The sequence below is a fragment of the Macaca mulatta genome, chromosome 2 (genome assembly GCF_049350105.2).
Source record: "Macaca mulatta isolate MMU2019108-1 chromosome 2, T2T-MMU8v2.0, whole genome shotgun sequence".
NCBI classification, from domain to species: Eukaryota; Metazoa; Chordata; class Mammalia; order Primates; family Cercopithecidae; genus Macaca; species Macaca mulatta.
In genome coordinates, this window is record NC_133407.1 from 100974953 (window position 1) to 100999757 (window position 24805).

Sequence of the window (24805 nt, forward strand, 5' to 3'; positions counted from 1 at the left end):
GTACAGTCCCAGTTTGGAGAGTCTTGTTGCAAACTGTGACTTCCAAAGTAGTTCAGTACAATAAACTCATGGAAAAAGGGGCCATAGGTGGTTATAGACTTGTTGGGAGTCTTGTCGGTTTACAGGAGGCAGTGAGAAGCTAGAACTTGGGCTTATAATTAACCTTTTCTTTCTCACAGAACAGTTGAGAAGGGAGGTGAGGATCTACTTGGTCCCAAAGCAGTTACCATCGAAATCAAAGCTTTCAATAGTGCTTTGAGAAGGTGTAGAGAGGAGTTTCACCCGCCTCCTTGGTCAGAAGCAGATGGGCGATGGGTGATGGGTGATGGGTGATGGGTGGGGAGCTGGAGATGACATTGTTATTTCTGGGTAGGACCCTTCAACACCTCACATAAGCTAGAGGAAGTGATTTCCTTTCTCCAGGAGCCATCTGTAGCAAGCCTGGAGATGGGCGCAAGGGCATGTGGATGGCATGGGAGAGTGACTTCCCAATTCTGAGCAGCAGGATGTCTGAGGGTTTGTGTTAATTTGTGCTTTCCCCCAAACAGGAGCTGAGACAGGAATCTGGGGACAGATAGTTTATTTGGGTGGCTATTCCAGGAAGTAAAAGTAAAGGAGCAGGGAGAGTTAGCCATGAAGGAAGAAATTCCAAGAAAAGCTGGTTAATGCCCTGGGTAAGAGGGCAGGGCAGGGACTAAGGCGAGTTGAGAAAGTGGCCTGGGGTGCAGAAGTTAAGGAGGCACTCACTCTCAGGTTCATGAAAACCTAGCCCTACACTAGAGCCTAGGCTTGCTGTGGATTCTCTGAGGAGTTTGGCTCAGAACTGTCTCTCCAAGGAGATTAGGATATTTATCTTCTAACTCTTGTCCTCCATGGGTAGAGGGTCAGCCTCAAGAGTGTCAACATCCCCATGTACTCGCCTCTCCACCCTCGTGCATCTGGGCTGCATGTGCCTGGAAAATAGCAGTGGAGAAAAGCCCAATGACTTTGGAGAAGGCCCCGAGGCAGAAGAGCTGCAGAGTTGCATCCCAAGTCAGATGAGGCAAGGGATGTGGCACAGAGCCCCAGTAGTGTATGCTACAGGGTTGACATGGTGGAATTTGAGCACAGCCTCCCACAGTGGGCTCTAGAGGAGCTGCCCTCTATTTTGATGACCCAAGTGCTGGGCATGTTCAAGGAGGACCCTGCAATGTGGTGAGATGCTCCTTTGTGTGTGAGCACAGTGTCCCACCCAACATCCCTCTACTCAATGCGGCAGGGACAGCAGCATTGCCCCTGGGGAGGGGCACAGTGTGGCAGGATGGACTCTCTAATTTCCCCCCCTTTTGTCTTTCTGCTTCTTTCTTCTGGGCAGGAGTGGAAGGCATCTCTTAGCATGAGAATGTTTCGAAGTTATGCCAACGTCAATAAATGGTTGGCCTGTAGGTGCTCCTCCCTAAAGAATACAGGGTAGGGGTCAATGGGACTTAGCGACTTAACATAAAATGGGAGGGCAAAACGGGGCTATGGCTGGCTGCAAGGCAACCCTAAGTGGGCAGCAAAGAAGCGCCAGCATCATCCTCTGCTTCAGAGCAGTTTAGGGTCAGCTAGAAGCAAACTTGGTCATGGGTGGAGTGGGCATGACTTTTCAGTCACTGTGGGTCGGGGCCAGAATGATGGGAGTTACAGCACTGGACTGAGGTGAAGGTTTTGAGGCTCAATACATTTCTAGGCAATAAATTTAATATTTCAAAGAGTTTGGGGGAAGTAATCACACTGTTCTAGAGAGAAGGCAAGACCCTGAGTTAGAGGAGTAAAAATAACGGATGGTGAGAGGTAGAGATTTGACGTAGAGACCCCAGGACTTAGCTGACAGAGTGTGTGGAAAGGCAGCAAGCATGGCTAGCTCTGAGTGTCCAAACTGGGTGGATTGGGAGGTGAGTGGTATCTTGAAAAGGGCAGGGGGCACTGGAGACTTGTTATGAGAAAAGAGGTGTGAGTTGGAGTGATCTGAGAACATTCAGGTGGACATGACCAGGAGGTGCTGGAGCCAGTTGAGGAGGGGTGACTTTGAACTCTAGGGAGCACTCACATTTTTCTTCTTTAGAGACAGTGCCTCACTCTGACACCCAGGCTGGAGTGCAGTGGTGCAATCATAGCTCTACTTCATTAGGAGGAAGCTCTGGGAGTTAAGCACTCCCTTGCACATTCCATATCTGCTGTATCCTCAAACTCCTGGGCTCTAGTGATCCTCTCACGTTAGCCTCCCAAAGTGTTGGAACTATAGGTGCAAACCACCACACCCAGCTAATTAAAAAAATTTTTTGTAGAGATGGGCATCTTGCTATATTGTCCAGGCTGTTCTTGAGCTCCTGGTGATCCTCCTGCCTTGGCCTACACAAAGTGCTAGGATTATAAGCATGAGCCACTACACCTGGCCAGCACTGATATTTAAAGATGGCCAGAGGAAGAGGTGTTCAAAGAGGGAGAGGGAAAGAAAGTGAAAGAAAGAGAATGTTTTCAGAGGAGGGAGTGTTGTAGGAAGGACTCAAGCCCGTTTTCCTCTTAAGGGCCCGGTGTTTTGGAGGCTCTGCCATTCTACTTCATTAGGAGGAAGCTCTGGGAGTTAAGCACTCCCTTGCATGTTCCTTATCTGCTGCAGAATTTCACAATGGTCTCGCCATAACAACCCCTCCCAAAGCTGTTTTTTCTCTTTCAAACCTTGCAAAGCATTTTCATCCCCATTGAACTTCTTTGCTGGGTTTGGTAGGGCAGTAATCTTCCCTCTAGTTGTGTAGATGAGAAAATTTGCTCAAGGAATTTGTGACATGAGCAACAGAAGGCCTAGAATCAAACTGGGACCATCTGCCCTCTCACGCAGAGCTCTGTCTGGAGCGCCATACCGCTTAGCAGATGAGTTTGAATGCATCTGCGTGGATCATTTCCAGATATCTTCGGCCTCCAAGTTTTTCTGAGGCTCCTTGTTCTAGCTTCAAGAAACAATTATTCAACAAGTACGTACACACACACACACACACACACATCTTTATATTGCCTTATAATGCAATTAAATCTGTAAGCTGGAAGTAGGAACAGCTACATTTCTAACAATCAATTAACTCAGCTCTGGTAAGGAAAAAAAATGAGTCTTCCTCATGTACCCCCCTTCAGAATTTATCTTTGTGCGGTGTGCATATGGACCAGGTTTTGTTGTTGGTTCTGTTGTCAGAACTGGTATTTAAAGGGTCAGCAGTAGACAGGAATTTCCTTGGTGTATATTTGATGCCCCCAGCAGATCCTGCCTTTTTCTACCCGAACTCAGGTGAATGATGATTTATCTGGGTCTCCTCAGGAGGACACATTTCAAACATATTTCCATTTCAAGGAGTCTTTGAATGACTTTCTGGAGCCAGAGTTCACTGCCAATGTTTGGGGCCTAGGGAGCATTTATCCAGACGAAAAGTACTTGGCCATCTCCCCTTAGATGAAGATGGGAAAGGGGAGCCTAGTCCGTGTCCTTGGCATCCTATCTGAGCAGGCTTAGTGGCTTTTAGTTAGTTTGGTTGAGAGACTCAAAAGTCCCTAAATCAGGTCAGCACTGGACACAACCTCCTACCTAATCTCCCTGCACCTAAGCTCAGCTTTTATGTAATTTGTAATTGTGGCCAGACGGGTCTTTACAAAACATGAATACAGCCTGTAACTTGTAATACTCATGGGGAATTTTTGCACACCAGCCTCCTTCGTCCTTTCGGTAACAGTACCTTCACTTTTTTTGGGGGGGGGAGGGGTTGGAGAGAGGAGGTAATTGCATGTGGTCTTGTTGGAACTATCAGTCTAAACGCCCCTGTCTTCCTCCACTGGAGCTGGGCCGATCAGGTGCTCTCTAGCTGAAATTTGAATCCTAACTGGGAGATTCACAAGGGAAAAAAACTGAAACTCCTTGGTCTTGGCCTCTGAAGAGACTTTTTATCAGTGCCTACTGCCCAGAAACTTACCTAGCCTGGGATGCCATCCTCCCTGGTTCTTCAGCATTTTCTTTCATTCTTTGAGCTTCCCATAGCCTTCTAGTAGATTCTTTCTATGCTTGCAACTGAATAATTCTGATGCAGAAATTGATACCTGGAAATGACTGTTACTGTTAACAGATTCTAAAATGTGTCATTGGCCAAACTGAGGTTTGAACGTAGAGCACTGAGACTTTCCTGTCCCCAGATCCAAATCTGGAAATCTCTATTATACCATTAGCTGTAGCCTGTTGTATCTGGAGACTCAGGCCACCTGCCTCTTGCAGTAGGAGTTTTAGGGCCTTGATGGAAAAATTCTAGGATCTGGAAGGGTGTGGGCTACTTTCTGTAGCCTTAGCAAAGTCATACAAATAAAGACAAACTTACTTTGCCTAAGTTGGCCCATATTAAAGCAGAAGGGGAAGCCTTTTCTCTTTATGGCAAGAACCCTAGATCTTATAGGCTTATGCATTGAAAAGTAGAGAAAACAAATTTCTGTCCCAGGCTAATAATGGTGGAGAGAAGGCAGTGGGGTTGGAAATGGTAGTGTGCCAGAGCCGGCTCATATTGGCTCAAGTTGACTCTGGACATCTCTTCCCAATTCTATCTTCAGGGTGGTCACATTAGTAGTTTCACATGGGCCATGGTGGAAGTGTTTACGCTAGACAAGGCAGAAAATGCTACGTATCAGTTTTTTTCTTCTCCTAAAGAGCTAATTTTTTAAACACTAGCACACCACTGGTTGGATACATTGAGATGGGGTAAGAATAGGAGCTGGGAGAAGCCTGACACCTCCTTCCCTCTCCTGCACTCTCTGTAAGGCAAGGGAGACTTTACCCCAATTTAAAGAGCTGTCCAGTGGGATACAGACTGGGGTAATGGGGAAGTAAACTGTGCCCCCAAACCCAAGCCTATGTTTTTTCAGCAGTATCTTTATATAGTGGCTGGCTAAAACCATGATGAAGGCTACTCAGCTGAGAGCTGGAGGGAGAGAGGGCAAGAGGTCTATTGTTAAAAGACAGTAACACACAGGTCTAAGTCTAGATTGAAGGGGCATAACCCACTAGATCTCACAAGTTGGTAAAATATAACAGAAAAAATCTCTTATATTTTGAGACTGGGGTTTTGAGTGAGTTGCATTGCCAGAGAAACTTCAGTCCAGATAAGAAATGGCCTGTGATTGCTCAAACCTGAAGGCAATTTCTAGGGCCCATTGGTGCCAACATAAAGTGCAATAAGCTGCCTATTCCCAAGAGGGAATCTCTTCCCAGTGCTCTTGTCTCATGAGGAAGTAGGACAGTGGATGAGGAATTCTTCCAGTGATCAAGACCAAGAAAACTCTCCACTCTCAGGTCAAGGAGTACATGCTTCAGGGTACACTGTGGATTGGTACTTTGGGATGTGGTTTCTCTTTTTCTAAATAGTGCTTTCTAAATGGAAGCTAACATGTTTATCCTATACTATCGATCACATGGTTAGCATTTGGGTACTGGGCCATGAGGAGCTACCTCTAAACTGATCAGGAAGAAAGCATTTCACTCATTTGACAAATATCTTTGAATTTACTTTGATACTGTTCTGGTGGCTAGGAATACATCAATGAGTAAAGTAGAGTCTTTGCTGCCACAGAGCTTACATTCTAGTGGAGAAGACAGGCCATAGCCAAGTTCATGTATGAGACAGAGGGTGTTAAGTGCTATGGATGTGGCTCGTGATTAGATAGGCTGGTGGGAGAAGAACTGAAGAAAGCGCAGGGCTGAGTGTTATGGTTATACTGACTGAGGGAAAGCAAGTTCCATGGACTTGACATTGAGGCAAGAGCATGCCTGGTGTGTTTAAGGAACAGCAAGGAGGACAGCAGGGCCGAAGCACAGGGAGTGAGTGGAGGGGAGATGAGGTCAGGGAGGAGTGAGGGCCCGATGATGTGAAACGGTTGTAATGACATCTACTCAGAGCACCCTGGAGCATGGGTGGATTTGAGCTCTGGTTGTGGTTTGAGAATTGACTGTTGAGGGTAAGAGTAGAAATTGAAATAAAACTTGTGAAAAATGATGGCTACTTGGATAAAGTTGTAAGTTAAGGTGGTAAGAAATGGTCAAATCGGCCAGGCGCGATGGCTCACGCCTGTAATCCCAGCACTTTGGGAGGCCGAGGCGCGTGGATCATGAGGTCAGGAGATCAAGACCATCCTGGCTAACATGGTGAAACCCCATCTGTACTAAAAATACAAAAAAAAAAAAAAAAAAAATTAGCCAGGCATGGTGGCAGGCGCCTGTAGTCCCAGCTACTTGGGAAGCTGAGGCAGGAGAATGGCGTGAACCTGGGAGGTGGAGCTTACAGTGAGCTGAGATTGCGCCACTGCACTCCACCCTGGGTGACAGAGCAAGACTCCGTCTCAAAAAAAAAGAAAGAAAAAAAGAAATGGTCAAATCCTGGACACAGAACCTGCTGGAATTTTGAAAGCAGAGTTGACAGTAGTTGCTGATATCTATTATTGAAACATGCTTGACTTGAAGCTGAATGCAATAATTGGACAAGGCTTGGGAGTGTATGGTTTTATGTGAGAAAGTTACATCATGTTAGGAAGTTATTCTTGTTATTGCATGTCTGGAAAGAAGGAAGTTTGCCGACACTGGGCAGCCATGAGGTGGAACGTCGTGAGCAGCTGTTGTTCATCATCTCTTGCTTCTTATTATGGCCACAGAGCTCCTCTATATGGGAACTACTCTCCACCCAGCTTCTGATTCTGACTGAGCACATGATCCAGGAATGGCCCGCAGGCTGCATGTTCTGGACACAATGTTTGCTTAGGAAAAGGGCTGTAATACAATCAGGGCCAATGCCATGCCTTCCTGGATTTTTGCTGGAATCACTGGGTAGGAGTTGAGCTTCCCCTCTGCGATCACAGATATGCAATTTGCAGGTGATCTTGGCTACCCCATGGAAAGAGTCTGCCTGATAATGGAGCCAACACAGAAGAAACCAGAGTCAAGAGGGAGAGATGATATCCTGATGGCATTGTGTGAGCTCCTGAATCCAGCTAAGCCCAGATTCAGCTGCATCTCAGCGTTTTCTGTTTAGATGAAAATGTCTTCTTTTCTTTCTCCTTTTTCCCGGGAACTAATCTAGGTGGGATTTCTATCACTTGCAACATGGGATAATATCTGGTCAGTATACAGAGGTATAATGAGATATTTCTATATTGACTCGGAAATAGCGGCTGCCTCAAGTCTTCCAAGGGCTCCCTACCCCGCCAGCTATCCTGATCCCTTCTTTGGGACCTCTCTCTCTGGACCTCCCCACAATCCAACAATGAAAGGGTTAATAACTGACATAGCAGCGGGCCTGCTTCAACAATATGGTCAGTTCCTGCTAATTGGTTAGTGCCAGGCAGATTGTGAAAAGTTTTAATGTCATCCATAGTACCATCCGAAATAATTCAGGGGATACAAAACTTTGTGCCTGTTGTGAGCATATTCTCCTCACTCTCACACTCCTTGATATGCTTGTATTACAATAGCTTGGTTACCTTTCCTCAAACTCTTCATCCACATGCACATCTTCAGTGTCTTTTGCAGTTTTTATTCCTTTTTCCAAGAATTTTATTTTTTATTACCCACTATTGGACTCCTACGCCACCTTTTACAACTCAGCTTTGATAATTCAAGTCCAAGACATAAAATGTCACCACTGAGAGTAGCAAATAGTAACTACTTCTGTGAAAAGGTAGGAGTATCAAAGCTGAACCATTTAAAATTTCTCTTTTCTTCTTAAAATCATGGGATAGAGCATACACAGAAAATGCATGAGACAAATACATTTAGCTTAATGCATAGACATAAAGATAATACTCGTTAAGAGAATCATGTAGGTGAGTAATTTTTTTTTTTTTTTTTTTGAGACAGAGTCTCTGTCACCAGGCGGGAGTGCAGTGGCGCAATCTCGGCTCACTGCAACCTCTGCCTCCTGAGGTTAAGTGATTCTCCTGCCTCAGCCTTCTGAGTAGCTGGGACTACAAGCACGTGCCACCATGCCCAGCCAATTTTTGTATTTTTTAGTAAAGACAGGATTTCACCATGTTGGTCAGGATGGTCTCAATCTTCTGACCTCATGATCCACCCGCCTCGGCCTCCCAAAGTGTTGGGATTACAGGCGTGAACCACTGTGCCCGGCCTACATGAGTAATTAGAACATTGCCAATCTGTCACAAGCACTATCGTCCATCTACCAGTAACCTTGACTTTTGTGGTCACCAGCCCTTGCTTTTCTTTATACGTTCCTAAACGATATAGTTTAATGTTGCCTGTTTTTGGCACTCATACAATCATAGAGTAGATATAGTTTTGTGTCTGGCTTCTTTCATTTAATAAGGTTCCTTTTCAGACTTGTTTGAGGCTGTATATCATCCATTTTCATTACTACATAAAATTACATTTAAAAATACCACAATTTATTAAATTATCCTACTATTGAAGGACATTGGGTTGTTTCTAATTTGGGTCCATCACGAACAATATTGATAAGAAATCATCTTGTAAATATCTCCTGGAATATGCATGCATGGATTTCTCTAGATTTCATACCCAAGAATGAAAAACCTGAGTCATGGGTAAATTTAAGCGGTTTTCTGACCTAGAACTAGAAATACCATTTGGCCCAGTGATCCCATTGCTGGGTATATACCCAAAGGATTATAAACCATGCTACTATAAAGACACATGCACACATATGTCTGTTACAGCACTATTCACAATAGCAAAGATTTGGAACCAACCCAAATGTCCATCAATGATAGACTAGATTAAGAAAATGGACCATGGAATGCTACGCAGCCATAAAAAAGGATGAGTTCATGTCCTTTGCAGGGACATGGATGAAGCTGGAAGCCATCATTCTAAGCAAACTATAACAAGGACAGAAAACCAAACACCGCATGTTCTCACTCACAGGTGGGAGTTGAACAACGAGAACACATGGACACACTGCAGGGAACATCACACACTGGGGCCTGCCGGGGGTGGGGAGATGGGGGAGGGATAGCATTAGGAGAAATACCTAATGTAGATGACGTTGATGGGTGCAGCAAACCAATATGGCACATGTGTACCTATGTAACAAACCTGCACATTGTGACATGTACCCTAGAACTTAAAGTGTAATTTTAAAAAAAGAAAAAAACAAAAGAATTGTCTTCTTAATGTATTTGTAAGCCTTCAGCCTGTCTTCAACTCCAGACTGAAGCTCTATCTTATTTTGCATCCCTAGCACTTAGAGAAGTGACTTCACTTCTGTCTTAGGCAAATGCTCCAGCACACCAGGGCTCTGCCTATACCTACTATTCTGTGTTAACTGGATGTTCTGAATTTGCCATCTGTGTCTACGTGTTATGCAGTTTAATGGTATAAAAAGTTAGGGTGGTGTTTATGGTGGAGGCATATTTTTGAGAACTTGCAGGTTTCAGATATTTGTATAGCCAGCATCATTGTCCTGTCTCTTATCTCCCTTCAGCGCTAAGGTATCCTCACATATTCTGGTCCAGAGAGATTCTAGTATTATCTCTTGTGGGTGGGGTTCAGAAGGTAGCTCTGGCTCTCAGGTTGGCTCGCATAGAAATCTAGTTCCTACCTTGCAGTTGTACCACCAGGTGAACTTGGAAACTGGATCTAGCGAAATTTTCAAAAGATAATCTTGCATTTGGATACATTTCCAAAAACTCCGTGTCATGCAAGATGTATATATTGCATCCCTTTTCCAATGGTTCCCATTACAATTTGGGAAATGCATTTGTGTAGAAAAAATGAGAAATGTATTAGTTTCCCTGGGATGCTGTAACAAATTACCAGAAACTAGGTAGATCACAATAATAGAAATTTATTCTCTTACATTTCTGAGGCTAGATGTCTAAAATCAAGGAATTGGCAGGGCCGTGTTCCCTCTGAAGCCTGCAAGGGAGAACCCTTGCCTTCCGTGCCTCCTTCTAGCTTCAGCAATCCTTCCCACTCCTTGGCCTGCAGATGTATCTCTCCGATTTCTTCCTGTGTCTTCATACAGCTGTCTTTTCTCTGTGTGTGCTTTTTCTGCATCTTCCCATGGTATTCTCCTCTCTGTGTGTCTCCGTTCAAATTTCCCTCATATTTTAATGACACCAGTCATTGGGTTGGGGCTCACCTTCATCTGAATTTGTTTATGTCTGCAAAGACCTAAATGTCAAATAAGGTCACAATCACAGGTACTATGGATTAGGATTTCAACATACCCTTTTAGGGAACATTATTCAACCCGAAGCATAATTCAACATAAAGTTGAATTATGTTCCTATGTTTAGGGAACATAATTCAACTCAAAGTAAGAATACTTCTGAGAATAGTATCGTCTACTTTAACAGAATCAGTCTGATGGTTGGGCACACTTAATTCTTTCACATATCATTGTAAAAATAAACCTGTGCCCAAACTCTCTGTCCACTTAGCTGTCTTATAAACACTTGGGCTAGTAAATCCACATGGGATTTAGATGTTGAAGAAGCTGCACAGTCAGTCTCTGTGCTCCCTGGTTCAGTGTTACAAGAAAAGAAGAGCTATTTGGTTGAACTCATCTTTTAGAATAAATTAGGCATTCAGAGAATAGCTGATTTGTGGTGAGATGCCTTGGGCCCTCTGCTATCCCATCATCATCTTATTAACCTGCATCTGTGGATGCTGCCAACTCCCAATAAGCACCTTGAAAGCCTCTTTGACTTCTGATGGGCTAATAATGACAGAGAAGGCACAGCAAGGCCTCAGCAAATCTGTATCCTTGAGGCATGTGATATGTATCAGCCACTGTGCTTTGTAATTATGCAAATGGAAAATCTTATGAAATGATCAAATATATATCCAATGAATTGGCCTGAACTTTGTGATTGTGGCTGGGAATGGCCCAAGAGTTAATGAAGATCATGATTGTCATTACAATCCCTATGTCTTCTGTTGTCATAGGGAGTCTGCTTTCCTTCATCTCAAAATCTGCAACGCGCCTTTGGCCTAAATAAACTCCTCTGACAATTCTCACTCCATTCAGTTCATACAATTAATCTTTTGGGGGCTTAACTCCTATTTTATCTCTTGTTCTTGGAGCAGTGCCCATCATATACTAGGTAATTAATAATATTTGCAGGATGAATGAAAGAAACTACTGGCCATACCTTTTATATACTGGATCATCATTCTCATGATTATACTTTTTCTTCTGATTATACTAACTATGGAGTCCTGGCCGCCGGGTAATGTAAAAACTCTCCTCCTTAATGTCTGATTATGAGATGTGAACAGACTCTGGAATGTATTCAGAAGCTGCCTCTTTAGCTACACAACAGAAAGGTCCAGCCATTTCAGCCTCAGAGAAGAGTGTTTTTCCCATATAAATGGGGCAGGCACCATTGAGTTCTACAACATGAGACGTGAAGGCTATAGACAGCATTCATTGTCTTCCCTTCCCACCAATTTTACAAGTGAGGAAATTGAAGTTAAGAGGGGAAAGTCTTTAGCCCTGGTCAGCCAGGCAATCAGTGGAAAAGTTAGGATTCCAACTGGCATTTCCAGATCCCAGGACAGCGCTCTTTCCTGCTCCACCCAGCCTCAATCTCAAACTGAAAAATACCAAGATCCCAGAAAGTGAGGGGTAAGTGACTCATGATACATGTCAGTATCACAGAAATAAAAGAAAAATAAAATGATGCTTTAAGATATAACACTGGTGTGGACATACCTTTAAAAATAATAATTTTAATGGAGATCGCAAAGGTTTTTCAAGACATGGGCCACAGGTGTTACCCTGGGTCAGAGCAGTTGTCCAACAGCTCTCACATGCAGTCATGCAAAATCCTAAATAACATTGCCAATCTCTATGTGGTGCTTCACAGAGGACTACCTTGCACCTTAAGTAACGTTCTTGTTCTATATCTTTGGAAGTTCTGGTCCTGAGAAGTTTGTCTCAGTAAGTATAATCTGATTACAATCAAAATAAAAGGACCAGCGATATTTTCCGGAGAGTAAGAGAACCCATGATCTGATATTGAAATTCAGAAGGGAAATCACAGTGGAAGTACTCTTGGCTTCTGACTCCTTTTTGTGTATGAGGGCTTTTTCAAAGGTGGTTACCAGCTGCATTCCCTGCCCAGTTCTGACATTGTGACCAGTGGCATGCATTGCCGAGGCTGTAGCTGGGTGTGATCTGTAGCGGGAAAGAGTTAACACAGAGCAGAAGGACACATCATAACTGAACATATTCAGGCTGGAGTGTCCTCACTAGGGCCCAGGGGCAGTCACCTCTGTACTGGTGGCTTCATCTTCATTTTGTATTGAGCTAGATGTCCTCATGTTGACTCTATCACTAAGGCCTCTAGTGACACTCTCATAGGATGGTGGGAAAGATGTGGCAGATGCAGTTTCAGATTTGTCTGGCAGTACACAATTTTCATTTGCTGTGAATGCAACAAAGGCTTCATCTGGGAGTGATGCAGCCTCCTCCTCAGCTCTGGGCACATGTAGGGTGTTGGAGAGTGCCATGGAGCGGTGCAGCACATAGCTCCGATAGGCCTTTTGAATGACAGTGGCTGAAATGTCTTCTTGCTTCCATCGGAGAGTGGTTGCTATTGGTTCATAGGATGACTTTGAAAGATTAGTTGCCATAAATTTCTCCTCCATATTTGCCTTCAGAGAATCCAACTCCCCGGACTCTCCTAGGACATTCTTGGTGAAAGCAAAAAGGATGTCCAAGCAGTGGATCTTGTCTCCAGGGACCAAAGGCAGGTCCATCTGGATCAGTATATTTCGATTGGGTTTTGGGATTCTCAGGGGACCAGAGAGAGTGTCTGCAAAGTCTGAGAGAGCAGAAAAGGTAATAAACTGAGTAGCCTCTGGGTCAAACTTCTCCCAAGTCTCATAGAACATGTCAAAGTCATCCTCACTCAGGGGCTCGGTGCTCTCCTCCGTGGCCACGTTGAAGTTCTCCAGAATCACTGCAATGTACATGTTGACCACGATGAGGAAGGAGATAATGATGTAAGTGGTGAAGAAGATGATGCCCACAGCTGGGCTCCCACAGTCCCCTCTGGTGCCATTGCTGTTGGGCAGATTGGGGTCACAGTAGGGGGGCCCCGTGTTGAGGATGGGGCTGAGGAGGCCATCCCAGCCGGCTGACGTGGTGATCTGGAAGAGGCACAGCATGCTGTTGGCGAAGGTCTGGAAGTTGAACATGTCGTCGATGCCAGCCTCCCACCTCACATGGGGAAAGCTGGACATGCCGAAGATGGAGTAGATGAACATGACAAGGAAGAGCAGTAGCCCGATGTTGAAGAGGGCAGGCAGGGACATCATGAGGGCAAAGAGTAGTGTGCGGATCCCCTTGGCCGCTCGGATCAGTCTGAGGATGCGGCCGATTCGGGCCAGGCGGATGACTCGGAAGAGCGTCGGGGAGAAGTAATTTTGAAGCGACTTAAGAATTGCAGAAAAAACCAGGCCTTTAAAAGAAGGGGGAAATTATCTAATTAGTATCTCCAGCTGTGAGACCTGACAAAGTTGGCTGTGATGGCACTCTGCTTTGCTTGGCATGGACCACCACTTGGGCATCCATATTTGAGGACTCTGGGCCCTCGGAGCCTGGCACGGTAGGTAGCACAAAGTAGGGGCTCAGTAAACGCCCATTGCATAAGTCCTCTCTTCCTCATCAGTCTTACCCTTCCTACCATGTTATCTTGCCTCCACCCAGAACATCCTCCACAGTCAAAAACTTATCTTCTGCAGCCAAGTTCAGCCGGAAGTGATTGCAGTTTATTCCACAGGCCCACAGTCTTTGGCCTGTTTTTGCCTATGACACAGACTCTGCTCCTCCCTGATACTGCAGCCTTTGGGTCATGCCCTTTCCTCCTCTCTGGTCCTGTGCTCTGTGAAGGCCATGACCCCCTGTGATTCCTCTCCCTACCTCCTACTGTGAAGATTGACTCTGTTTCTGGCACCTGGTCCCATGGCTAATTGTATGGAGTCTGGTGTTAATTACAAGGGGGCCTGAGGAGTCGGACAACTGGCTGACAGCTAAAGTAGAATGGCTTTGAATGGCCAGCTGTCTGCACAATGGCTTAATTTGTTTTTGTTTTTGTTTTTGTTTTTGGTTCCAGCTGTGTTTGAACTTTATGTTAGGGCCTGGAGATAGGTTTTTTTTGGGGGTCAGTTACTGCCCCCAACTCCAACTAAGAACAAAGTTGGAAATATAAAGAATGTATATGTGCCTCTATGTGATGTCTAATTTGAAGATGTTTGAAGCTTAGTCTTGGGGACCTGGGGAACCCTATTTGTACCAAAGGCCTCCACCAAAGATGAGGCAAGGCCTTTAGGTAAGAGAAGTTCAACATCTCACAGGAAAAATGGTGAGGGATGTAGCAGCAAGCTCTCACTCCTTGCCGGGTTCCTTGGGCCCTCTCCCCTAACCTGCCCTTTGTGGTTGTGCACATGGGTCACAATATTGTGTTGGAAAGAGGAAGAAAGTATAATGGGACTTGGGAAATAATTATAATTTTGGATTATAAAATCTTTGTGGAAGACCTTTTGTGAAATTCCAGTTTAATTAGGACATGTTCCCATAGTGTAGGGTACATTATTTGTCTATATACTCTGGTAAAATTTTCTGCCAGACAACTGGTCTACAGCATATTTTAATTTGCTCCAGAATCTTATTTTAAGGGAGAATGAGTGCTCGTACTTGTAACAGTTAGATATCCAATTGCCTCTTGCTGGTGAGAAGGAAGAAAGGGAGGTAAGGAGAGAAGGCAGAAAGATTGATATAGTGGGTTTTTCTGCTTATTTCCCAGCTCTATAAGGGATTCCTGCCCCAGTGGATGGTGCTACCCTGTAAGTCACAGGAACTGGTAGTTCAGATATCCCCATCACAGAACTAAGTACTTGGCTATGTTTTATTTCTATATTTCTGATACATAAACAAGCTCCCTTCTTTAATATAAAATCAAAATAGCCTTTGGAATCTTTCACTTTGGAAGACAAACAAAACAAAACAAAAATGAAAACAACTAACCAACCAACCAACAAAAACTCCTATTATGCTAAGTGAGATAAGGCAGACACAGAAGGACAAAAACGACATGATTGCATTTATATAAGGAATCTAAAATAGTCAAACTCATGGGAGCAGAGAATAGAATGGTGGTTTCCAGGAGCTGGGAGGAGGGGAAATTGGGGAGGTGCTTGTCAAAGTGTACAAACTTTCAGTTATGTGACATGAATAAATCCTAGAGCTCTACTTATAGCATAGTGCCTGTAGTTAGCAATACCGTGTTGTCTACTTAAAAATTTGCTGAGAGAATAAATCTTAAGTGTTCCTAGCACTCAATGAATAAATAAATAGGCAGGAGGACATATTTGGAGGTTATGGACATGTTTCTGGCATTGATGGTGGTGATGGTTTCATGGGTGTATACTTATATCCAAACTCATAAAGTTGTGTACATTAAACATGTACAGCTTTTTACATGTGGATCATGCCTCAATAAAGTATTAGAAAACAGAGCAGCAATATCAGAATAAAACAGGAACAAAAACAAACTGAAATCCCCAGAAATACATGCAACCAAAGGCTGTGTTTCAGCACCAAGGTGGGGAGGTTGATGAATGCTGCCAAGTTGTATTTAGATACTCTCAGCTCTTGGTAGTAAATCAGTGGGAAATTAAATCTACAGCTATGCCCCAACATGAAAAGTAAGCAGGTCAGGATATAACCAATCAATATACATTGATAATGCCAGGTGAAGCTGGTGAGCTGTGATTTGGCCTTTATAGGGTCAAACTTCACCTAAACCATAAGTCCAGGGACAGTCTCTTGGCTGTTGGTGACAGGCAGCAAGTTCATTAGAAGATCAGAGCCTAGTCTAAATTCAGCTTCACCCCTTGGAAACTCTGTGACCCTGCATAATATTCTTGATCTCTGAATCTCAATTTTAAATGTATAAAATGAGGATAATAACACCTGCTTAACAGGGAGGCTGCGAACATTCATGGAGCCCAGCTCAGCGTTCAGAACTTAGTAAGTATTCAATCATGGCAGTTCCATTCCCCATGTTAGCCTCTAACTCTAGTAATATTCTCTGAACACCATTGGGCCCAAAATACTGGACCTGTCATTCAACAACACCCAGACTGGGCCTTAAGGGTTTTAATTTCTTGGCATTGATATCTTGACTTTTCTATCACTGATGTTCCCTAATAGAACAGTTGTGTAGAGACTTAATTCCAGACCCTAGACTTGAGAATCTGCTTTGAACAATCTCCTCCCAGTCTTTCCTCACTTTGATGGCAACCCACCTCCTTTTCCAGAACGTATTTTAAGACTCACCTCACATTACACCACCCGCCCCCTGCTTTCAAGACCATAAAAGCAAGGTCTGCTGGAGGCTCCATCATCTTACAGTCTGAGGTTCTCAGGAGGAATGATTATTCTCTGTCAGCCCCTGAGGTTCTGGCCATGGGCTGTGCACACAGTAGGCAATTGAAAACACTTCATGTGAGCATGGAGAAGACCAACAGAGCCTCTTCATTTCACTGAGACAGTAGCCCAAGGCATTTAAAACTTTCGGCTCTTGGAAAGCCGCAAATACAGGGTTGTTCTAACATAAACATGTATTTCAAAAAGTTCATTGGTTATTTCCTTGGTTTTAGAAGAGTATCCCAAAGACCCCTAAGCAGAGGTGGGGCTTCCCCACCACCTGACTGCCCACTTACTCGAAATGGAGAGAACCACGACAATGAAGTCAAACACATTCCAGCCATTGGTGAAGTAGTACTGCCTCAAAGCGAACATCTTCATGACACATTCGCCCGTGAAGACGGCCACAAAGAACTGGTTGATTTTGCCCAGAATTTTCGTCTTTTCTTCACTCTGGTCATCAGTCTCCACCATCATGGTGATCATGTTGAGGCAGATGAGGACCATGATGGTGATGTCAAAAGCTTGTCTGGTCACGATGTCAAAGACAAAACCCTGGAACTTGTTCTGAGAAAACAGGAGATAGTGGCATCAGAGCCTATGGGCCAACACAAACCAGGCATCTGTATTATCCATAGATGAGTTTTGTCTCCATCACACTCCACATCTGAACAGAAGCCAAATACTATCCTTACCTCTTCCAAAATTTCACTTTTAGTTGACTCTACCTCATTGCCCCAGTTCAAGTCCTTAATACCTCTCCTGGCCCTTTGATGTCACCAGGCCCTTCCTTTGTCCTGGTCTGTGCCCTTGCCTCTATTTGCAATGCCCTCCCAGTCCCCTCTCTTGGCTGTCTAAATTCCAACAGTCTTGAGTAATTCATCTGTTTTAAGCTCTATTTACTGCATGGAGCTTCCCTTAGTCACGTGACACCACACTGCCCTGTCCCTTTGGGGCTCCCACTTTTCAGTCAGCCTTGAGTTCTAGTATTTCATATCTGCGTCTCTTCTTCTTTACTAGACAATGAGCTCTTTGAGGACAAGGGCTATACCTTCCTTAACTTTGTTTCCCTGTAGTGCCCTGTACATTGCAAGAGTTCAAGAGCTGCTTGAAATATTAGTTTGAGCTACTTTGCTGAGAGTAAAGTCAAGTGCAAAGGGGAAACTTATTCTTGGAAATGTTCCCTCTACTTCTGGTGCTATGCAAATGCCTAAGCAAATACAGGTATAGGGCATGGGGTCAAGTGTTGGTTGTTTGCATCTTGGAAGGAATATCCAGAGTGGCCTGGAAAACCAAGAGATCATTTACATCTGGTTATTTTTATGGTGTCTTTAAAAAGTTCTTAGTGTGATCCTCTCTTTTTTTAGTGCTGTGAACATCTTACTGCTCTGTGAGTCCTTGATCTCAACCCCATTCCCCACTCTTTTTGACCTCCCAAACCTTCCCCTGACCTCTATGGAGCTCACCTGCCTTGATCTGCACGTATCTCCCCCTATTCAAAGGCTGCCATTCTCCCCTACCCCATGTACCTCAGGGGTTGGGTCTGGGGTTCTCCTTGTTCACCACTGACCCTTCCATACCATTGTTCTTCCTGTGTCTTGTAAAACCCCTTCTTGCTTTGTAGCTTTGCCACCTAGCTTTGTCACCTCCTCATTATTGCCACTTACCAACCTCTTGGTCTCTCTGCCTCATTACTGATGGGTGAGGAGGCTCTTGGCCATATTTGCCCGCTCTTGGCCACATTTGCCCACTCTTGGCTATTATCCTAGGCAACATTAATATCCATGTGCATTACTGTTTGTCTCTTAGTTTATTGCACAAATCTCTAATTACCTAGTTTCTCCTAACTTAAAGCAGAATCTTCCAGAAACTTACATCTCCCTCCAGCTACCATCTTAGATCTCTGCCCACCTTCAAAGCAAAATTTCTTGAAAGAGTTGTGACAATCACTGTCCCTCATTTACTCCTCAGCCCACGTCAACAGAACTTTTGCCTCTATCCTGACATTGAGATGGTTCTCACTAAGATCATGAATGACTTCCCATAATATTAGATCCAAGGACACTTGTCTGACATTGCCTAGTACACTCTCTACCTTGAAATGTTGCTTTCTTGGTTTCCACCATGGCTTACATTTCTGCTTCTTTTCTTGCCATTTGTGATGCTCTTTTATAGTCTACTTGACCCAACTTTTAGACATCAGAGCTCTTCAAGGCTCAGTCTTGAGCATCCTTTGCTCTTCACCCCATTTTTTCTCCCTTGACAATTTCTCCAGCCAGGAGTTAATATATATGTGCAAATTTGGTCAATTGTTTGCCTCTGTCACCGGACTGTAATCTCCATAAGAGTAGGAACTTTGTCTGTCTTGCTCACTGCTCTAACCCTGGTGTCTCCATAGTGCCTGGCTGCAATAGATGCTCTACAAATTTGGTAAATGAGTGGAAGACAGAATGGGCAGCTCTGAGTTAACCATAGCTCAAATAAAAATTTAAAGTCACCCTTTATTTGACTAAATTCAATTCTGTACCAAGGGTACATACTGAATGTATGGGATATGTGGCCTCTGCATGAGTGGCTATGAGGGAGGAAAAGAAGAACCTGTCTGATCCCTGCCAGGGAGCCCACGGGAGCTGCACAGCAGGCAGAGGGGGAAGTGCTGTGATGAGGCTGATCCTTGCCTTCTGCTTCACGGTGGGGATGGGTTCCTTTCCTGTTGGGTTAGAGCAAAGTACCAGACCCAAGTGGCGTTGGCTCAGCGCAGAACTGCTGGCTCACATCTTTCCCGGGGTGGGAGGGGGATTGCTGAGCCACTAATCCCTTCCATTTCATCACTGAAAATGGTGAAAAAATACAGGCCCATTCATGGTCACATGACTTCTAATTAAACACAGCAGGCAACAGCATCGCTAAGTGGCTGGGTGTGAAGTTTGCCCTGGATATTGTGACTTGCTAGCTGCTCTTGGCTTAGCCCATAGTCAGGGATCATACCTTTGCAACCCTTGGTGCTCTCAGAGATGATGAAGTGGGTGATTGATGATGTGATAATCTCTAGAACCTATTATATTTCTATAAAGCGGAGTATGTGAGACTTGCTTTTATTGATTTCTGTAGCAGGGAATGTTAAAGAATAAAATTTTCCAGTCTTGTTGAATCCTTAGCTTTTGCCATGGAAGAAACAAGATTTAGAGCCTGAGCATCATCAGAGGTGAGAGGAGGTGTGTGGGGCTCCTGTGTGGTCCCAGGTAAGCTCTGTCATGAAATGGCACCCATGCACTGATGGGGAAAAAGTCCTGTGTCAGTGCTTTGCTGGTATGACCAGCTTGAGCTTTGGAGCTCCTAAGGGGAGAAGGTGGACATTCCAGGGCCAATAATCTGGCCAAAAGCAAGCTGGGCCTGGGAAGAAGGGTCTTAGTTGGGAGTGGGAATTTCCTTTTTCCTTGGATTTCTTTCTTGGTTCTAGACTTTGAAGAGGGAAGATGATCAGGCTTGTGCCACTGGGCATGTGGGTGTCAAAGATGTTGCCTGTCATATGGATGCTGATCAGGAGCTAGGATTGTCCAAGACATATGGGTCCTGGAGAGCAGCCATCTGCAGTTGGTGCTTGGACTCTGCTTCATGCTGGTTTCTCTGTTGGCATCCCTGTGACTTCAAAGTTTTGTTTAAATGTTCTAACCTTGCCTCAGCTATGCTAAATTAGGGAACAAAGGAAGGAGTGTTTACCTTGCTTGGGCCAGAATATTAAGGGGAGAGCCACGTTCCTCCACTAAGGCTAGCATAAGGTTGAGAGTGAATTAGTAATCTACTCCCCTTCCATTCAAAGGATGGAGAATCTCAGGAACAGAGTTGGTTATGAGGTTTCACTTTCCCTCCACATGTGGAGAACTCCCCCATTGCCATCCTGGGAGGATCCTAGTTGCAGTTTAATTAGCAGAAATGGTGATTTTGTTGCAGGTATTCCTGGCTGACCATCAACTCCATCTCCCACTCTTATTTACTGCCTGGAATTTCAACATTAGAGTCCTGCCTTTGTAGGTAGATGCCTCTCCAGGGTCCCTTTTTAAAATATGATTTATCTTGTCCTAAGAATGTTGTCTTCCTTGAGGGGAGAAAGCTTTCTTTGGCAGCCTATGGGGTTGGGTGATGACAGGGAAGAAGCAGGGATGTCAGAGAGATTGAGTAGTATGTGGGGGAAGGTGCCAAAAACCTTTATGATTTTGCCAAGGGTTGCCCCTAGCATACACTTCCTTGGCATCTGGTTCAAATGTGGATTCAACCTTACTCCAGCCACCAGTAAAGGCCAGTGTGGACTCAGCTGCTTGCTTCTCAGCAAGTCTTAGGGTCCTCCTCCCATTACCCATGACTTGAATGTAGTTGGGACTCAGCCTTTCACCTAATTTTAATTTTGAGCCTGCTCCTCCCCATTGAACTTGTTGATGGAGGGATACTCAATGAACCTAAGGACTTTTGCTTAGGCTCACTCAGATCCAGTTATCTTGATCATATGGGGGGTTTAGGAAGACAGCTCTGTCCCTACAGAGGTCTGAACCTCCTATCACTCCCCATTCCCCACTGGAACACTTCTTATCAGAATCTAGACTAGTAATAAATTCATGACCACTATTTCAAAATAAAGTGTCAAAAGTCATCATTTTTTTTCTCTTGTAAATGTTTTTGACTTTGTTCTGACAAAATTTGAAGCAAATTATGCAAATCCTATACCTTGATTTTAAAAAATCTAATACCTTGGCTAACAGAATGCAAGTCTCTATAATTCATTTAGGGAAAGGCTTGTTCCTTTGTTAAAGGTCCTTTGGACTTTGCCATTGTGTGGGGAAGGGCTAATGAAATTGTGCCATGAGCAGTACCTGTGATTTTCTTCACCAATGCTGCATCTTAGCCACAGAAAGTTTACGTAAAGGGACACGGGGCCAATTCCATTCACTGGAGTGGATGGCTTGGAAATTCTTTGAAGAGGATCAGCAAAAATTTCTGACACATCAACATCTTCACCCACAAACCTGATCATCCATTCCCAAAAAAGTGCTATCTTGGGGCCTCTCAGAGGCTTGATGTTTTCTATCTTCTGGTAGAGGGCTGAGAAGAACTTAGGTGATATCATGTGTGGTATGGGTAGTGTGTTTAATGGAGATCTTGAGATCTTTATGAAAAAAGGAGTGAAACTAGAGTCTGGCCCTTAACTCAAGTCGGATAACTTTTGGTTCCTATTGGGCCACTCGACCATGACCATGTCTGCATCTTGGATCCTGGCGGGGGAGTTGAGTTGTGGTCATTTCCTCTCTATACCTGTAGGCATGGGGTAGAATATAGGGTGATACTGGAGATCCACTGTGACCTAGACCATGATACATAACCACACAAGTTTAATCCCTGGGTTCTAACTACCCTTACTGTCACTTAGCTTAATCTGCCTCCAATCCTATGCTTGAACTCTAAAACTGTTGGAGAAACTCAGTGCTCCCCCAAACAGATTCATTTCAAATAGCTATAAAAGGTACGTTTACTTCAGAAGACCAGAGTTGCTTCTTTTGGACTTCTCATTCCTTGGGCCTAGGAACCCTCATCACCCTCATCCCAACGTCAACCCAGATCTTCTCCTCCATAAATAGCACTCCCTCAAGCCCCTGCCTGACACAGGCATAGACTGTCATGTTGGATTCACAGACAGGCTGTGCTACAGGAAAACTCTGGGGCTTACCAGGGGCCGTGGGATGGGCTTCTGGGGCTTCTTGGAGCCCAGCTTCTTCATGGCATTGTAGTACTTCTTCTGCTCCTCTGTCATGAAGATGTCCTGGCCCCCTAAGTGCAGAGAGGGCCACACTGTTACTAAAGCAAGAGGAACTCCCGACGGATACCAAAATCAGAACAGGCAGGCGAGAAAGGATCATATCAACCTTCTTCCCTCCTCTACAAATAGACACACCAAGCTCAGCATCAAGGAGTGTCTTGCCACAACCAGTGTCAGAACAGTGGGAGTCAGTTCCATTGCCGACTCCCTGCCTGGGTCTCTAAAGCAAAGCCAGTTTCTGTTCTTGAGGGATCCAGAGATACTGCCTGGATAGAGGGTGGGGAGGGTTGGGAAACAGGACTCAATGAGACAGTACATGTTGGTTCAAATCTGAGTCTTGGATCTAGCCTGTTCATTCCAGTAAAATTCTTTGGTCTTCTAGAGTCACAGTCTCTCCCAGTGGGCAAGAGATTTCCTGAGGACCTTGAAGCAAAGACTCTGGGACAGAAGCCCTCAAATCTTTTCTGAAGAGGAGGAGATGAGGACAATTACTGCCTTATCCTTGGGTCCTTGGTCTCAGAGGGACCTGTGGTTCTCTTGAGGCCCTGCCAGTCACACTGCCCTCTGCTGTTATAGTGCCAGAAACTGTACCACCAAAGATGTCTTCCATGCTTAGAATTGGGTATTAGTTTTTCTTTAGTGGCCCTTGGATTTCCTTCATTCAAGTTCTCACCTTTAACTTCCTGACATAATTTGAAAGCCACCCATTTTAATAACATGTTTATGGAAGTCAGTCCCTGCAAATGCTGGGAAAGTGGGCTGAGATCCGTGGAATTTGAGAGGAGATCTGAGAAGATCTGTGGACACAAAGGGCTTCCTGGGAGGACCATCTTTATGGGGTAAGAGAAGGAAAGGGCAAGAGCAGTGGGTAGGTGAGCTCTGGGTGAAGTCATGCTGAGAACTCTGACCACGGATTCAGTAGATGCAGTTTCTCAGTGACCCCAGCCTGATCACTGGCTCATCTCCCTCCATTACCCAATGTCTCCCTCTGTAATCTGTCTCTTGGCTTCAGTTTTCTCATCTGTAAAATGGGAGAAACGACTGCTGAATAATCTCAAACCTCCCCAGGGTGCTGATCACACTGATCAACACTGTCTTGTCCCAGACCTATCCTACCCTCTTCTTATGCCCAGAACCCTGAGCAAGGATTTCCTGTAAGTGGGGTGCCTGCCCCACTATGTATATATTTTAAATTGTTAATAGTAAGAGCATCTGGTGCTCTTGAGGCCCTGCCAGTCACAGTGCCCTCTGCTGTTACAGTGCTGGAAACTGCACCACTAAAGATGTCTTATGCTCAGTCCTAACCTCAGTGCTCTTTGTTCAGGGTTTTGTTTACCCCTCACCACAATCCAGAGAGTAGGTATTATCAGCCCCATTGAATGAATGAAAAAAACTGAGACTCAGAGAGGTTTAAAATATTGCCAGCATGAGCCATCCACAAGTAGTTGAGTCAGGAATGCAAACCCAGGTTTGTATGTGCTCTGTGACTTATCTATGTAGCCCCTTTTCTCTCTGGATCTCAGTCATGCAAATCTAGGACAGTGCCTATCTACCTCAGGGGTATGGAGGGCATTAAATGAAAGGATAATAGGAAAGTACTTTATACCTTTATTGCCCTGATATTTTCTTATAAACATCAGAGGTTATCTGAGATTTGATTCTTATTAATCAGAGTCAGTACCCTTGGAGGCACAAGCCTTCCTCCCCATCCCAAGGAGGGTTGGGATTCTGCCAGTGCTTGGCCATGGCCTTTCCTGAGATGCCCTGACTCAGTCCTTTGTGGGGATCAGATCCCCCAACAGGTCAGCAAGTTCTGAATCCCTTTCTTTCCCTGCTTGTATTCTCCCAGGGCTCACCTGGAAGACATCTAATACATCCGGTTCCAGTTGGGAAGACCAAGGTCCCTTTGGGATGTGAACCCTGAATGAGGATGTCAGGGGGGCATTGCTGACAGAGAGAAATGCAGCTCTTCCAGCAACAGCAATCACAGGGCAAGGGTTAGCACTGATATTAAAGTGATGGGCTGTGAGTAGTGTGGCTTTTGTCAGGAGGCCAGAGCTGGCCAGGGAACAGGAAATACAAAGCTTACCACTACAGCAGAAACCAGAAACCCCTGAGCCCCACTTATCTTTTTTTTCTGTTGATTGAAGTTGTCAATTATGACCCCAACAAAGAGATTCAGTGTGAAGAAGCCTCCGAAAATGATGAAGATGACGAAGTACAAATACATGTACACGTTGTCCTCCCACTTGGGTTGCATGTTGACCTGTGACCAGACAAGGGAGAGTGGGAAGGAGGGTGGGTGTCTTAGTTCAGGTTCAGTCTGAAAGCCAAGCCTGAGACAGGGACCTGGGTACAGGTGATTTATCTGGGAGGTGATCCAAGGAAGCAGGAATGAGGGAGTGGGGGAGAATAAGTGGGAACAGGAGAAGAGCCTGTGAAGAGGATATTGTTAAGCAGGGCATCATTGTGGGCAACTGGAGCACAATCCTACTGGGGTCCTCTGAGTAACTGTGTAGAGCACATGCAGGATTGTATCACCAAG

At 44.7% G+C, this 24805-nt stretch overlaps 1 protein-coding gene across 3 annotated transcripts in view; it reads right to left on the reverse strand.

Moving 5' to 3' along the window:
* Window positions 1–12271: 12271 nt before the first annotated feature.
* Window positions 12272–24805, reverse strand: part of SCN10A (sodium voltage-gated channel alpha subunit 10) — a 100527-nt gene continuing 87993 nt past the window's right edge. For all 3 annotated transcript variants that reach the window (XM_015131317.3, XM_015131316.3, XM_015131314.3), the window contains 4 exons: window positions 24389–24526; window positions 22171–22275; window positions 16751–17021; window positions 12272–13485 (listed from right to left, as the gene is read on the reverse strand). In XM_015131317.3, the coding sequence (XP_014986803.3) occupies window positions 12272–13485; window positions 16751–17021; window positions 22171–22275; window positions 24389–24526 (1728 nt within the window). The remainder of the gene's footprint in view (window positions 13486–16750; window positions 17022–22170; window positions 22276–24388; window positions 24527–24805) is intronic.